At 34.0% G+C, this 15,828-nt stretch overlaps 1 protein-coding gene across 1 annotated transcript; it reads right to left on the bottom strand.

Annotated features, from left to right (window-relative positions):
- Nucleotides 1–1,789: 1,789 nt before the first annotated feature.
- On the bottom strand, nt 1,790–9,968 carry LOC134233208 (uncharacterized). The gene is made up of 3 exons (XM_062715194.1): nt 9,774–9,968; nt 3,897–3,986; nt 1,790–2,617 (listed from the first exon to the last, which is right to left on the bottom strand). Exons 1-3 carry the CDS (start codon nt 9,871–9,873, stop codon nt 1,992–1,994), a joined length of 816 nt encoding a protein of 271 aa, XP_062571178.1. The 5' UTR covers nt 9,874–9,968; the 3' UTR covers nt 1,790–1,991.
- Between the last annotated feature and the right edge of the window lie 5,860 nt (nt 9,969–15,828).

Here is a 15,828-nt window from a genome sequence, read left to right as displayed (position 1 = left end):
CTAAACGATTGCTCTCTGTAGCTATCTAAAAGATTGCTCTCTGTAGCTATCTAGGAGATTGCTCACTGTAGCTATCTAGAAGATTTCTCTCGATAGCTATCTAGGAGATTGCCCTCTGTAGCTATCTAGGAGATTGCTCTCTGTAGCTATCTAGAAGATTGCTCTCGATAGCTATCTAGGAGATTGCCCTCTGTAGCTATCTAGGAGATTGCTCTCTGTAGCTATCTAGAAGATTGCTCTCGATAGCTATCTAGGAGATTGCTCTCTGTAGCTATCTAGGAGATTGTGTTCTCTAGCTGCTCTCTGTAGCTACATGTATCTAGGAGAGACTGTTGGGGAATAAATTTGGACAAATGACCGTAGATCACTGAGAAATTTACGAAGAGATACCTTATGTAGAAGGAAGATAATAAATGATTAGTACGAAGTGGGTTTTCATAGAGATCAATCTGAGATCTTTAGGAGTTTTGACGTCCGATTCCTTTCGAACCGTTGTCTCTTTTGGTGAGAGTCCAAACATTAAGGAGACCATGCGTACTGCAGAAATCTTTGAGAGGTATAGGTGTCGTTATAGGCTCCGTTGCACGGTTGTACATACTCCAGCATGCTACTAGAGGTTCGCGGCGAGACACTTTTGACTTGGCGCCGCGTAATCTCTAGCATCCATTGTAAAAATTCTCGCCGCTGAACCCCAAGTGGAAATAAATTATTTTATTAATAAATAAGGCTTTGTATATTGACGAATGGTACGAAATAATAAAATACTCAATATTTACGATAAAACTTACGCATAAAATACTGTTAACCTCTCGTATTAACAATAAATCCATTATTTTTTAAATCGAAGCAGAAATTGAAACAAGTCGTCTGTTTAAAATTCGGAAATAGAATTCAGAAAATCTGACGAAACGAAACTAGCGTAACGCAACGAAAATTTTGTTTTCTGACAATCCGCAAAATTAATGTGAAGTCAAATCGAAAGTACTTCTGGTGATAAATTGGAATAATGACAATTTTCATTAATTAACAATAATGCAGTTATGATTTCTTGTTGCTTTCATACCCCATGTAAGCACGAAGGTACCTGAATATAACTTGTTAACCGTTTATTTCACGCATAATACGTTCCGCCCAAAATCTCAGGCGGAACGAGCTCGTTAGAAAATGGCCTTCGGATGTAAGAGTCCGAGGTATATAAGGAGCGTAGGGACGTTAACCGAGGCTCTTACTTGTAGGAGTAGGTTGTACAAAGATACAAGTTTTTTTGTCACTCGGCAATATCCCAGCTCTCCCAAACGCTGTGTAAAGAGAGTTAATGGCTCCGGTATCAGCGACTTTTAATTCTGCATCTGTTTTTATCCAACCGAACATGTTGGCAGTGGCTAGTGGTTAACCCTATATAGTTCACTTTACACCAATGCAGGTACTTAAAAATCTTTGAACAAATATTTTATTTATATTTTAAAAAGTATGTCAAACTTCAAGGTCACGAGGCAAAAAAATTATACTTGGAAATGTCTTGTCACAGTTAATGTAAAAGTGAAGTTACTGTATAAAATCTTTATCTCTCCTCATTCAGAAGTTATGACAAAGGTGAAAGATTCTGTTGCAGACGGACAGACAGCTAGACAGATGTACAGACGAATGAGATTTGATGCCCCCCTCGCATTCACAAAGGCAGGGGACAATTAGAATGTAAAAAAAAAACATGATCAACAAATTCTGGATATTGTTGTTTATGTACAATTAAACTGGCAAAGATGCAAAGTTCCAGAACACTTAATAAACATGAATCTTAGAATAAATATCAAATGTCCTTGTGTGTATGAATAACATTTTTTTTCAAAGCAATAAATTATTGAATAAAAATTCATTTTACTGCATTATCACAACACCGAACGTGAAGAAATGAATAAACATTTCGTTTTCCAAACTGGAACGCTACTTATCAATAATAATTTATAATGCAGAAGAAAAAAAAACAGATTGCTTCATCTAAACAGTAGTTTTCCAAAAACAAAACCAGTAACTACAAAAATTAATCCGAATTTGAGCTCATTCGTGGTGAGTGCATGTGTCCATGATGTTTGCCTTTCTCTGGCAACCTCGTACAAGGTTAATATCACGTGAAAAACATCCGGAAGTAGAAAGCCTAAATTTCTAAATCTTTGAAAGGTATTATCTCTCCATAGTATCAATTGGACGAAAAATTGATCAACTCCACCTACGAGAATATGCACTAAACTTATCACAATTATGGAAACAACAGATCCCGACGTCATTTTGGAATCTTTAGCACACAAGCGGAAGACATTCCACGTTGAATACAGTTCCGTTATCGTAAAAAATAACTGATGGTAAAATTGGTCATAAAATCCATCGTTTGTGTAATTGAAGTATGACCAAAAGGAATAATAATTCGGGTGAATGTCTAAAATAAATAATAACAGCATTCTCCATCTGAGGTTCCTATTACTGTAAAGGTTAATAAGAAGCTTGAAAGACTCGTAGGATAAGATAATGGTTACAAGCGTTATAATCCATATGACGAGCATCTCAAAAGTGGCGTTAAAATACATGTGCTTATAGCCGGTTTTCCCTGGTCTCTCATATGATCCTGAAAAATTAGAAAACAGAATTATTAACACAGATAGGTAGATAAAATGTCAGTAGTCTTGTTTTGAGTAAATATTATCAAATGATTACCTTTCCTTTCTGATTAACAATCCATTGAGCATTATATGACATAGAGATTTAAAACTTGTGTATCATAAATTATTGGAAATAAATGTATATCTTACATGATATAGAGGAAGAGGTGGCTTAGGTGGTGCTAATTTGGGATATTTATCTCTCATTGATAGGGAGCCACTTAAGGAATATTTTTTTTAATTTGTGTGAGTTATTGGTAATTAAATGACAAAGACTTACGAAAAATACGCCTATACGTGACTAAATCTGTGTGATTAAACTATCAATTATTCATACTAATCTTAAAACATTTCTTATATTTAAAATTTTTCATTTTTAAAGCACCGAAAATGTTTTCTGTGTTTGTATTTCTCCCTCCGCTATTTCGTCATATTTCTACACCGTCTCTTTAGCCTCTTTGTGACGTCACATTAGTGCTAGCTCATCCATAATAATACACTACCTTTTATACTGTAATTATACGTTACCTTTATATTCTGTAATTATACGTTATATTCATATACTGTAATTATATGATGTAATTATACGTTACCTTTATATACTGTAATAATACGTTACCCTTTATATACTGTAATTATACTTAACCTTTATATACTGTAATTATACGTTACCTTAATTAACTGTAATTATATGATGTAATTATACGTTGCCTTTATATACTGTAATTATACGTTACCCTTTATTTACTGTTATTATGCCTTACCTTTATATACTGTAATTATACGTTACCTTTATATACAGTACTGTAATTATACGTTACCAATATGTTACACTTTATATACTGTATTTATACGTTACCGTTATACACTGTAATAATACTTTACCTTAATATACTGTTATTATACGTTAATTTTATATGATGTAATTATATGTTACATTTATATATTTTAATTATACGTTACCTTTATATTCTGTAATTACACGTTACCTTTATATTCTGTAATTATACGTTACCTTTATGTACATAACCCTTATATACATGTACTGTTAAATTATACGTTGTACCTTTATATGATATAATTATACGTTACCTTTTTGTGATGTAATTTGTAACATTTATGTGATGTAATTATACGTGACCTTTATATACCGTGATTATACGTTACCTTTATATGATGTATTAATACGTAACCTTTATATACCGTAATTATACGTTACCTTTATGTGTAATAATTATACGTCACCTTTATAGACTGTGTCAAAACAATCACATCGACACCCTGTTCTGTTTACCGGAGTCTTGTTAGGGACCCAGATCATTTTATGGATGACACCTTTATAAACGATAATTTAAAAAATCATTAGAAAATCTTCGTATTTATTCAGATTCTTTCCATTATGTACATGTTTAAGAGATGAGTTGCTATAGGCAGTAGCTATATTAAAAAGAAACACTCATTAGGCTTTTAAGGACATACGCAACGTACCTTACCTACTGATAACTTTTCAAGATACTCTTAATTTAAGATTATAGTGCCAGCAGATGTTCATAGACAAAAATTCAACATGCATTACCAGGATTTTTTGAAAGATATCAAATTATGAAAATTTTTGCATTATTCAAAGAAAAATAAACAAAAAATACAAAACATAAATTCCAGATTTTTTTCCAATCAAATTTGTTTTACAAGAGGTGTATAAGTCCATATATAGACATTTAAAGTATTGCACACAGGTCCTTCTTTTAGTGGAACTCTTCAACTCCAGGGAAGAACCCAATAATGTTCAAACTACGTTGCGTATGACCTTAAAAAAAGAGAAAAAAAACAGAGACCATGTTTTGTTGATGGGAAAGAATACATTAAGTGGATTTTTTCATTTTTTCATAATTCAGAAACTCACTCTTTTTGACAATGCAAACAGTTGAGTTTTAAATGCAAACAATTCAAATGTTCCAATAATTAAATGATATACATGTACTAGTATATGGTGCAACCATTAAAAAGGGGTCTATATACATGTACTGTAGGGAAAGAAATAAGTATTTAGCGCATACTTTTCAGGCAATACTTATATTAAATAAAACTTTCGTAGGTATTTAACAAATGTTCAAGATGATAAATAATTATTGTTATACATTTTCATTCGGTGTAATTTTTCTCTATGTGAAATCCACTTGAAATCCAGGAAGAAAAAATCTCTATAACACACTTGAAACCTTGTCACCGCGCGTTAGAATACACAGTATATAGGAACTATATGCATTTTCAATTCTCTAGGAACACCTAAATGTACAATGTTTTAACTCAATTGAATTAAAAACTATAACCCTGTTGAAATGACATCTCTTTCATTATCTTTTTTATATTTTAAAAAGAAACTTTTCATATTTTATGAAGGTTGACTTTTAGAAGAGGATCACGATGCCGGTTACAATTTTTGTCCCCCGCTTGAAAAGTGGGAGATATTAATTTGTCTCTCCGTCCGTCTTTCTGTCTGTCTGTAACGCTTTCGTTTCCACGAGATATCTCGAGAACCCTTTGAGCTTTCGCAATGAAATCTTGCATAGCAACTCCCTATATACTAAAGAAAAAGCCTATACATTTTGAGGTCAAAAGGTCAAAGGTCAAGGTCATTAATTTGCAAATTCTGTCTGTTATAACACTTTCGTTTCCGCACGATATCTCGAGAACCCTTTGAGCTTTAGTCCAGTCAAAATAGCAAAAAAATTGTAAAACCCTAAACTAATTACAGAATTTTCTTTAGTATTTTATGAAAGTTCAACATGTAGCCAATGTAATACGAAAAATCGGAAATATTTCATCAAGGCAATATTTTGAAATTTAGGTAGCTTCAGCTTTTAATTCTAATGATAAATGTGGACAGGTCTAAGTTGTGAACTGTTTTGATCAAATCAGCTAAATCTCAGAGAGAAAAATACAGTCATGTATTATTTTTAATAAAAAAAAAAATAATTATTATTATGCATCTTCTGCTTTTAGCATGAAAAAAAAAACACCTGATGCTCTGTTTCCCACTCACTATAGATCTAAAGGATTCCTTCTAAAATATAATGTCCGGAAACTTTTCTTACTTAGAATCAAAAAGACAATGTATACAAAACCAGATAATTAGTTTATAAATTTATTAAAGTACATGAGCTTTTTTTTAAGTAAAAATACTATTGGGTAATAGGGTTACACTTCTAAAAAACATTGTTCTTCTCCAAGTCCATCAATTCTCTCCCCGGCTTCTTCGTACTCATGATTATTATGGGTGCGCGAATAGTTTAGGTCAAATGTTTGGGGTCAAATTAAGATTAGTCCCTGTGATGTTTCCCGAAGTCACGTCATACTTTTTGGCTTTATTTGATAAGTTTATTTCTTCTCCATTTATTGTAATCTGCGATTCCAAAATTCTCGGTAATTACGATTTCTAAAATACACTCTGTGCATAGTGACATCAATTTAGTTTCTTCTGCTATTTCCAGTGAATGTAGATTAGAACCCCCAAAATATCGAGACAAAACACTTAGAGTAGGGAGGTGAGAAATGGAGGACTCCCGAAGTTTGTAGAACTTGTGTTCATTAATTTCGTTGACATAAATTGTTAATATGTTCAAAGCAAACAAAGGAGACTAAGGTTAATCATTTCATAAATTTAAAACAAGTCACGGTTAACTATTTCTGCTTAATCTGAAGAGAATTAATTTGGACTTTACCCTCTGACAGCGACATCGGTGATACATAGAAAATACAACGTCAATGCGAGGAAATTTTGACTGAGATGGCGTTCCATAGAGATATTACTGCAACAGGGAATTTACGCTATATAAAGTAATAAACTCAGTGGCGGATTTAAGGGGGGCGAACCCGGCGCCCCCCTCCCCCCCCCCTAAAATTGTCAACGTTTCGTCTAGAATATGTAAATATGTCTACTTAGTAGACCTCATTTTTACCCTACTAAATCTCTAGAACCCAGGAGCTTCCGGGGGCTTCGCCCCCTGGACCCCCACCAGGACTTTGCCCTGGACCCACTGGGGGCCTCAAGGCGGCCCCCAGTGAGACCCCTTGTCTACTTTTGCAATTTTGGCGCCCCCTCTAACTTCAATTGCTGGATCCGCGCCTGAAACTAATCATTTTCATAATACAGGTTTTGTGGAAAGTAAGAAATCAACAACTATTAAAACTAGTAAATATATTTTTAACTTTTTTTCCTATGGAAAGCTTATTTTAAAAAAAAAAAAAAAAAAAAAGATAAGGCCTACGATGGATTAGTAAACTAAAGCCGCTTCATGTTGAAAAGTTAGTGTGCAAAAAAGTATAAAATAATATCCTGGCTTATTTTTCTTTCCCCCTATTCAATTATTTGTTATATTATGCAGCAAACTTATCACAGATATTACTTTTTGAACTTTTGGTAAAATAATTCTTATCTATGACGTACTTTAGTAGAAAATGACGTCAACAGCGAGTAGTATGGTGCGGCATACCAGATATAAAATGAAAGTCATATTTCCCTTTCTTTCAAGTCGACTTCTATGAAAACCACTCGTCCGATTTTTTCCGATTTTTTCATGGAGTTACATTATGCTATTCTAGAAGAAACACTACTGTGAGAGAAATTCTGTTGCAATTAGTTTGAGGTCAAATTTATAATGACTGGACTACTTTTGCAATGAAATTTTACATAACAACTCCCTGTGGCCTAAAGAAGACCCCTATAGATTTTGAGGTCAAAAAGGTCAAAGTTGAAGGTCGTAAATTTATACATTCGGTCTGTATGAACACTATCTTTTCCGGGCCATATTTTAAGAAGATTTTGAGCTTTTGCAATGTAATTTAATACCAAAAATCTCTAGGACCTCTCTCACCCCTCTCAAAGTGTCCTGTCCCGTTTGTTTTTATTAGTATTTCTTGTACATTTATTACATGTCGCTATTTTTAGCACAGCTAGGGGCATGAGGAAAGTTATTACGTATCAAACAGGTTCTCAGCGGACTTTATATTCTTATTACATTAGAACTCTTTAATAAAGGTCAAATTAGACACCATGCATTGTGTAAAATTTTGACAATATCGAACGTGAATACATGTATATACATGTATGTGCCTTCATTTTTGCATATAACATTGGCCAGTTTAAAGCGGTTCGTGGTGTAATGGTATGTCTCTCGTTTCACATGTGAGAGTCTCTGGGTTCGAATCCGGACGATTCATTTTCTTTTTTTCCGAAATACTTTTTTTTATACTAAATGATAGTATTCAGCATATGAAATGAAAAATTTATGAGGCCTGGCTTGTACAAACTCATAAATTCATCATTACAGTGTGATAGATATTCCATATAAAAAGAATCTTCTATACACATAATAAAGAATAAGCAATCAAATCTTTATATCCATATTGGCATATTTTATTTGCTTCAGTATACATGTATAAATTTATTAATTCTACAAATTCAGTCAGGGGACTCCCCCCGAACTGCGCATGGTTTACTTTTTCCCCAAGCGGGGGACACAATTTCTCTGAATTAGCTTGTTTTTATGAGTTTGTATTCTTATTTTTGTTTTTAAATTAATTCTACTATTTCAGTCACCCATTTTTTTTAAACATAAAAGCATAATATGATCGGTTATGATTGTTGTAATGAATTATCAAAGACTGAGCACAGAACGTACCCCTGGGATCTGAGCTATTTTGATAAGAGAGAAAAAGAAGAAAACACACTTTTCATTATGGAAAAATCCTATTGTTTCCATTCCAAAAAACGTACAATTCACAGAAACATAAAATATGTGATGCGTCTTTTATAAAAGCTTTTATTCATTATATTAGTTTACTTGATAAAGCTTTGCCTCAATTTTTGGGAGAATTTACTCAAAAGAAAATCAAACTCGAGAGATTTTGCAGTCGGTAATAACCTTCAACCCCTTTAATCAGCAATGAACCCGGCCATCAGGCGTCCAGTGCCCAGTAGCATATTAATTAGGTCAATATCTATTGTTCATGTGGGGTGCTGTATAATTGATGCAAATCGTTCAACTTTATAAATCACGATCGTGGGATTTACCGACGAGTTTATGATATGGACCAAATTTCTGGTTCTTTGAATTAAGTATACGCGTGTTTTAAGTATTTTCAATGTTTTGGTAAACAATGTTACTATAATTAGCCACACTCCATTCATATGCCCTGTTCATACGGAGAGTTTTTAAATTCGCAGAAAATTAATGCGAAGTAAAAATAATGCGAATCAAACTAATGCGAATTAAACTGCGTTCACACGACAGCTAATGCGAAGTAAACGAATGCCAATTAAAATTTTACTTCCGCAGCCCGGCGTCAGCACGGCTATTATGACGTCATTTGCAAATCACGTCACCTTCTGCAGAGCAGATCCATTTGACATAATGTCACAGTGTCTGTACACACATTTGGATGATTAACAAACTTTTCCTTAGTTATTCACTCAAAAATAGCACAAGTACCTATAGCTGACCATCGACAAGTGGTATTTGACTAAATTTTGCCATTACGCATGCGTCAGAATTTAATTCGAATTAGCTTCGCTTAGCGTTCACACGGAGCTGATGCGAAGTAATTTATCGCAGTAAACTAATTCGAATTAAACTAATTCGCATTAAATTCTCCGTGTGAACGCTAAGCAAAGCTAATTCGCAGTAACTTTACGTTTAATTCGATTTAAACTCTCCGTTTGAACAGGGCAATAGATTCAATCTCTCACCAGAGGTCATATTATGCCGACTAAGTGGTGCTTTGTCCAGGTTTCCTCTGACGGCAGGAAGCGCTTTGTTGACGTGTCAGGTATCCATAAATATTGCGTAATTAAGACCGTTTGTTACATGACGTAAAGCAATTAGCGTATACGCTTACCGCTTCAAAATGCGATATCGATATTGCGAGAATATATAACTTGTGGGTTATATACATAAAATTACACACACAAGTAAGCTTGACTTCTTAGGTATATATTCGAAGCTAAAACTATTAGTAAGTTATCGTGTGTTTACATTGACAGCAATTCCGAGCGATGCCCCAAACCCAAGATCCAAAAGAGATGAACGAGTCCATAAAGATGGTCTATGATTAACCACTTACCTATGTGAATGAAGGGGATGACCCCCACGATCGCGGCGGCCAGGAGGCTGTGGTATTTAGCTCTACTCGTGGAGGACATGGCCGTTAATTCTTCCAACATCTCCACTTCAGCCTTTCTCAATGTCGATCTGTCATGCTATCACAGAACACGGCTCCTGAAAGAATTCAGATGAACGTTTAATCGGAAACAGCCATTATCGATTTCTACCGAGTGAGTAATGAAAAATGACGGACGTGCTAACCACACTTACATGAAGTGATGCAAAAATCTGAGGAGAGGAAGGTTAATTTCCGTACTCTCATCATTTTTGTTAAAAGCTCGGGGATGTCCTAGTAAGGAGGAATGCCACACCAACTTTTTATTTTATAGATCTCTGAGTCAACCTTTTTAAACAATGGTTTCAGCATTGAAAGGCCGATATTAGCTCTCAATTATTATACCCCCCGCAAACGAAGTTTGGGGGGCAATATAGGAATCACCTTGTCCGTCTGTCTGTCTGTCCGTCTGTCTGTGCAATCGTTTCCGGTCCATATCTTTCTTACAGAGGGACATTAGAATCTACTACTCCACACTAAGATTGCTCATGACCTAAGGGTGTGTCATGACCTTGACCCAAGGTCATTTGGGGAAGTTCAAGGTCACTGGAAGAAAAATTTCATACTTCGTGTCCGGTCCATATCTTTCCTATGGATAAACATGGTAGGTTCTCATTTCACACAAAGATTGCCCATGACCCAAGGGTGTGTCAAGACGTTGACCCAAGGTCATTTGGGAAAGTTTAAGGTCACTGAAAGAAAATTTTCATAAATCATGTTTGATACATATCTTTTATGGATAGACTTGGTAGGTTCTCATTTCACACAAAGATTGCCCATGACCCAAGGGTGTGTCATGACCTTGACCCAGAGTCATTTGGAGAAGTTCAAGGTCACTGGTAGAAAAATTTCATAATTCGTGTCCGGTCCATATCTTTCTTATGGATAAACTTGGTAGGTTCTCATTTCACACAAAGATTGCCCATGAACTAAGGGTGTGTCATGACCTTGACCCAAGGTCATCTGGGGAAGTTTAAGGTCACTGGAAGAAAAATTTCATAATTCAAGTCCGGTCCATATCTTTCTTATGGATAAACTTGGTAGGTTCTCATTTCACTGAAAGATTGCCCATGACACAAGGCTGTGACATGACCTTGACCAAAGGTTATTTGGGGAAGTTCAAGGTCACTGAATTAAAAATTTCATAATTCAAGTCCGGTCCATATCTTTCTTAGGGATAAACTTGGTAGGTTCTCATTTCACTGAAAGATTGCCCATGACCCAAGGCTGTGACATGACCTTGACCCAAGGTTATTTGGGGAAGTTCAAGGTCACTGAAATAAAAATTTCATAATTCGTGTTTGATACGTATCTTTATTAATGAAAAACTTACTTCTGAAAAACCCAGCGGGGGGGGGGGTGGGGGGGGGGTTGTCCCGTTTGGACAGTTCTAGTTTTATATGATTTTTTTGTATTTTTTCAAAGAAATGAAAAAAATTATTTACATCCAAATAAGATTTTTCTTGTACAAATTTTGCTGTTAATGAATGCATCACATGAATACCTAATAAAATATGTAAAGGAAAGCCGTAAAGATATTTTTAAAAATTTAAATAAAATAAATATTTATGAAAATAAAACACATAATTTGTGAATATTTTTTAAACTTGTGGTTAAAATCTTCTTAAAAGAAGTCACAACTGGAAAGAACATGTTCATTAATCATATTTATAAAAGAAATTGAAATGAAATGGCCAAATTTTAGAGAAATTATTTTTTTTAATTTAGGCCAATCCCGATCAAAATTATTAAACCGATCCCAACCATAATTGTACAATTATTGGAAATAAATAACATTTTCCTAAGAACACTAGTCTGATTAGGTGTAATAAGTGTTAAAACATTATTGAACTTGACAATAAAATAGATTTCTTCATTGTAAATACATGAAGAGGCGATAAATATTCACAAATAATGCGTTTTATTTTCATAAATAATTTTTTTATAAAAAAATTAAAAAGTCTTACCAGCCTTTCTTTACATATTTTATTAGATATTCATATGATGCATTCATTTACAGCAAACTTTTAACTCGAAAACAACTTATTTGGATATAAATAATTTTTTTCATTTTCTTTGAAAAAATACAAAAAAAAATTCATATAAAATAATTAAGAGCTAATACCGGCCTTTCAATGCTTAAACCATTGTTTAAAAAGGATGACTCAAAGATCTATAAAATTAAAAGTTGATGTGGCACTCTACCTTAACTACATTTAAAAATTTGTAAAAAAAATTCCGAAGCAAAAAAATCCCTAAAAATTTAGAAATATCTTCTTTATTTACAGTTAAAATATTTTTTCAGGTTTTAATTAAGCTTTATTATAAGTTCCATGTTTTTCTTAATTTTAAATATTTCAATTATAATATCCGTTATGTAGCATTGCTATTTAAGCCAGTTATTTCCAATTATAGAAATTTGAAAGAAAAACTTCCTCTTTTTCCTTGAATGCCTGCATACTTGAATTCTTGTGAGAAAATTTGTTAAGTAGCAATACATCAATGATAATAAATTCTTGGGGAAACTGTATAACTGAAGAAAGTTTTTTCTCAGATGTCAATATGCACAAAAGAAACAAGGACTGAACAAGTACTTCACCACAAGATACAATTTAATTATACATATGATAGCATTTAACACTAATCAGATGCGGTGACATGGTGTAAAATTTCCTCAAAGTGTTCAATAGAACGAACGAACAATAATAAAAATAAAGAAAGGCGTGCTTTAAAATCACGATATCGTCGGATACCCACGGATAATTTCGTCTGTATCTCATCATATACCGCGATGTTTACACCAGGGAAAATCATATTAAATGTCTTACAAAGTGTTGGTACTCAGGTAATTACAATTAAATTATACCTACTTAATTCATCCCTTGAAGATATACATATGTAAAATAATTGCATCAGTGAGAACGAAAAGTCACTGACTAAATATTTTACAGGCCGCTCAAAATGGGGAGGGGGATGGGATGTAAGCAAATATCTTTCTCCTCTATAAACCTGCTCAGGGAATACTTATACATAGGCGTAGTTACAGGGGGGCAGCGGGGGCACAAGCCCCCCCCCCCCCCCACTTTCAGATCGGGGGGGGGGGGGGGGGGGCAAGAGTATGTCTGTGCCCCCCCCCCACTTTTTAATGAAGAAGAAAATCAATATATGAAATAATAGTAATTAATACATAGTTGTATAATAAAATTGTGTAGAAAAATTGAAATTGAAAATAATTTGCCTCTGTTATTCTTTTATAGTACATTATTTTAAAACACAATCAATCTTATTTTCGGGACTTATCTGAACGTAAGCCCAATGAGATATCAGTTTTAGATATTCTGTAAGTCTTACACATATGAACTTGTTATGGACTTTTCTTATTACTTATTTCGTTATAAGTTCTGATACTGAATTTGAAGAAGGACTTAATATCAAAGTTAATAGGCTTTGATACAGCCTCTATGAATTTTTAAAGAAGTACCTTCACTTTATAATCTCAAGAATTTATCCGCTCGTGCAATACTTAAATATCCAATGTTGTTGCAGATAGAATAATAAGCTTTGTTGATATAATTCGTAAGAAGTAAATCCATTTCTTCTTGGTAAGCCGTTCGCTTTATACATACAGTTCATTGAAAATTAAATCTAACCAGAAAGTTGCACTATTTCTGCAACACCTGATATAATTACGATGTGAAATTGATATGATATACGAATCGGTGTATGAAAGCTACTGTAGCAGAGTATACTGATATTCAGGCTGTTGAACCCGGGATGTGTGCATTTTTTTTTCACGTATATTCTTTTCCTATACAGTGTACAGTAAATTTTCAGTCAATTGCTGGTTGCGCAATACTCGTCTCCTACCCCATATTTTCATGATTTCAGATCAAGCACTGACAAACTCTAGGACTTCGGGGGAAAAGTACTAAAAACATAAAAATAAATATCTTAATCTCAATTTCAAACAATTCAAGCCCTTTTTTAATGTTTATCCCTACTCTTTCATTACCGTTGCAACTGGCCTGATTTCGATAAAAAATCAATGATGTGTATATTTTTCTTGTTGTCACACTTCGGTGGTCACAGCATGCTGTTAGTCAGGATAATGTAAATACGAGATCAAGTTTAACTCCACTTAGGGTATTTAAAAAATCAGAAAGAATCTTGACAGAAACTTCATATACTAATCTCAATTACCACAACTGAAGTATAATAATAAAGTGCATTCAATTAATGCCCTGATTCAATAAATTTATCAATTAAAGCGTACACAAGGACCTACCTCTGTATAATGCAATCTAAAGTCATTTAAAGTTCGCTTCACACTGTTCATATAATCAAACCACTTTCAGATGGCAAGGGAAATCACTCTAAATGGGACGATGTGACCAAACCTGCAAACCTGCGTTCAATTTCCAATGTAGAGTTATCATTCGTTACTCTCTCAGAAAGCTAACGTCATGCATGAGTATTTGACATAAAACGTGATACAGTGTATTTCAAGGATTGTTTCAAATTTAACTACTAGTTCCAGATTTATTTAATATACCGGTATATCTATCTTAAAGTCAAGATCTAGTAAATGAAAGGTGCCTACAGATTTATCAAACTTTATAAATAAATTCCTTTATTGATGCTTTACAACTTTAGCTTGGTCAAATAAGGTGTTTCGGGGCATAAGTTGTAGGTTAACAAGATGAAAATATGTATTTTAAACTGTCATTTTCAATGAAAAATTAAGAAAATCAGTAATGAATACGGGAGTTTTTTTAGTATTCGGCAAAGGAACTGTGTCCAGATTGCCTACAGTGTCTCGGAAAACGGTAATTAGTATGTTCATGGCCTCTTCTTTAAAACAATATCAAATTTAATACATGTATCCGGTTTACTTTTCATGTGATTTCAAATTGAATGACATGAAAATACCCTATTTTCTACGTAATTCTGCCAAAGCCATAAAGTACGGGAAAAAGAAAGTTGAAATTGATTATGACGTCATAATGGATCTAGCACCAAAAAATTAGTCTCAAGTTATTTACTAAATTTTGACATTAAAACATAAAAAGTAAGCACAGACATGTAAGTTAAATGGATTCAGAAAACAAACAGAAATTATTACTTCTCATGCTTATTATGACGTGACATATGCGAAACAGCATCTAAAATCGCCTAAGCTATGACGTCTCAACCGATCTATAATGACGTCATGACCTATGTTCTATGAAACTATAGTACGAAAAAGACCTGACAGAGACACGGGAAAAATAAGAAATAAAGCTATGTAACAAACAAATTCAAAGAACTCTACACTGGTCCCCCCGTTCGGTGTCTTTGTGGGTGAGATGTCTTTTTATGTCATATTGTGTCAAATATGAACGCCCTGTCATATGTTATTTAGAAATTATCACTGAAGTTGATTTTTTTAAATGAGATCAATCGTAAAGGTCAACGTCAAGGAGTCAGAAATCACAGAATGCTTGAAAATATCTTGTCACAGGTAATGCATATGTCAAACATAAAAGTCCTATCTCCTCTTAATCAAAAGTTATAAGGAACAAGAGTAGTATAAGGGGTCTGGCCGGGTGGGTCAACTGAGTGCACTTTTGGGGCTGAGGGGATAGGTGGGTCAACAGAGTGCAGCCCCTGTGGGGGATAGGTGGGTCAAGGGAGTGCAGTCCCTAGTGGGGGAATGGGGGGGTCAAGGGGAGTGCAGATTAGGGGGTTCTAGGGATAGCTGGGTCAATTCAGTACATATGTTGCATCATCTTTTTGATATCTATTGCATCATCTTTATAGATATACCTGTTGCATCATCTTTTTGATATCTATTGCATCATCTTTATACTTGTTGCATCATCTTTTTAATACTTATTGCATCATCTTTTTTGATACCTGTTGCATCATCTTTTAGTCAGCGAGCTTACCTATGCATTGTGACGTCATGGACTTGGCAGCG

Source organism: Saccostrea cucullata, unplaced genomic scaffold (assembly GCF_032062105.1).
Source record: "Saccostrea cucullata isolate Sc308-1 unplaced genomic scaffold, CSIRO_AGI_Scuc_v1 ctg14082, whole genome shotgun sequence".
NCBI classification, from domain to species: Eukaryota; Metazoa; Mollusca; class Bivalvia; order Ostreida; family Ostreidae; genus Saccostrea; species Saccostrea cuccullata.
The sequence above is the reverse complement of the archived record's forward strand: the minus strand, read 5'-3'. Positions and strand labels throughout refer to the sequence as shown.

What these genes read in the sequence shown, in the direction of transcription:
- LOC134233208 (XM_062715194.1), bottom strand. Translation starts at nt 9,873, where the DNA reads ATGTTGGAAGAATTAACGGCCATGTCCTCCACGAGTAGAGCTAAATAC. An exon ending in CATCCCCTTCATTCACATAG is followed by an intron (nt 3,987 to 9,773) that starts GTAAGTGGTTAA and finishes TCGTTTATAAAG; the next exon opens with GTGTCATCCATAAAATGATC. An exon ending in TTTTGACACAGTCTATAAAG is followed by an intron (nt 2,618 to 3,896) that starts GTGACGTATAAT and finishes CTAATTTTTCAG; the next exon opens with GATCATATGAGAGACCAGGG.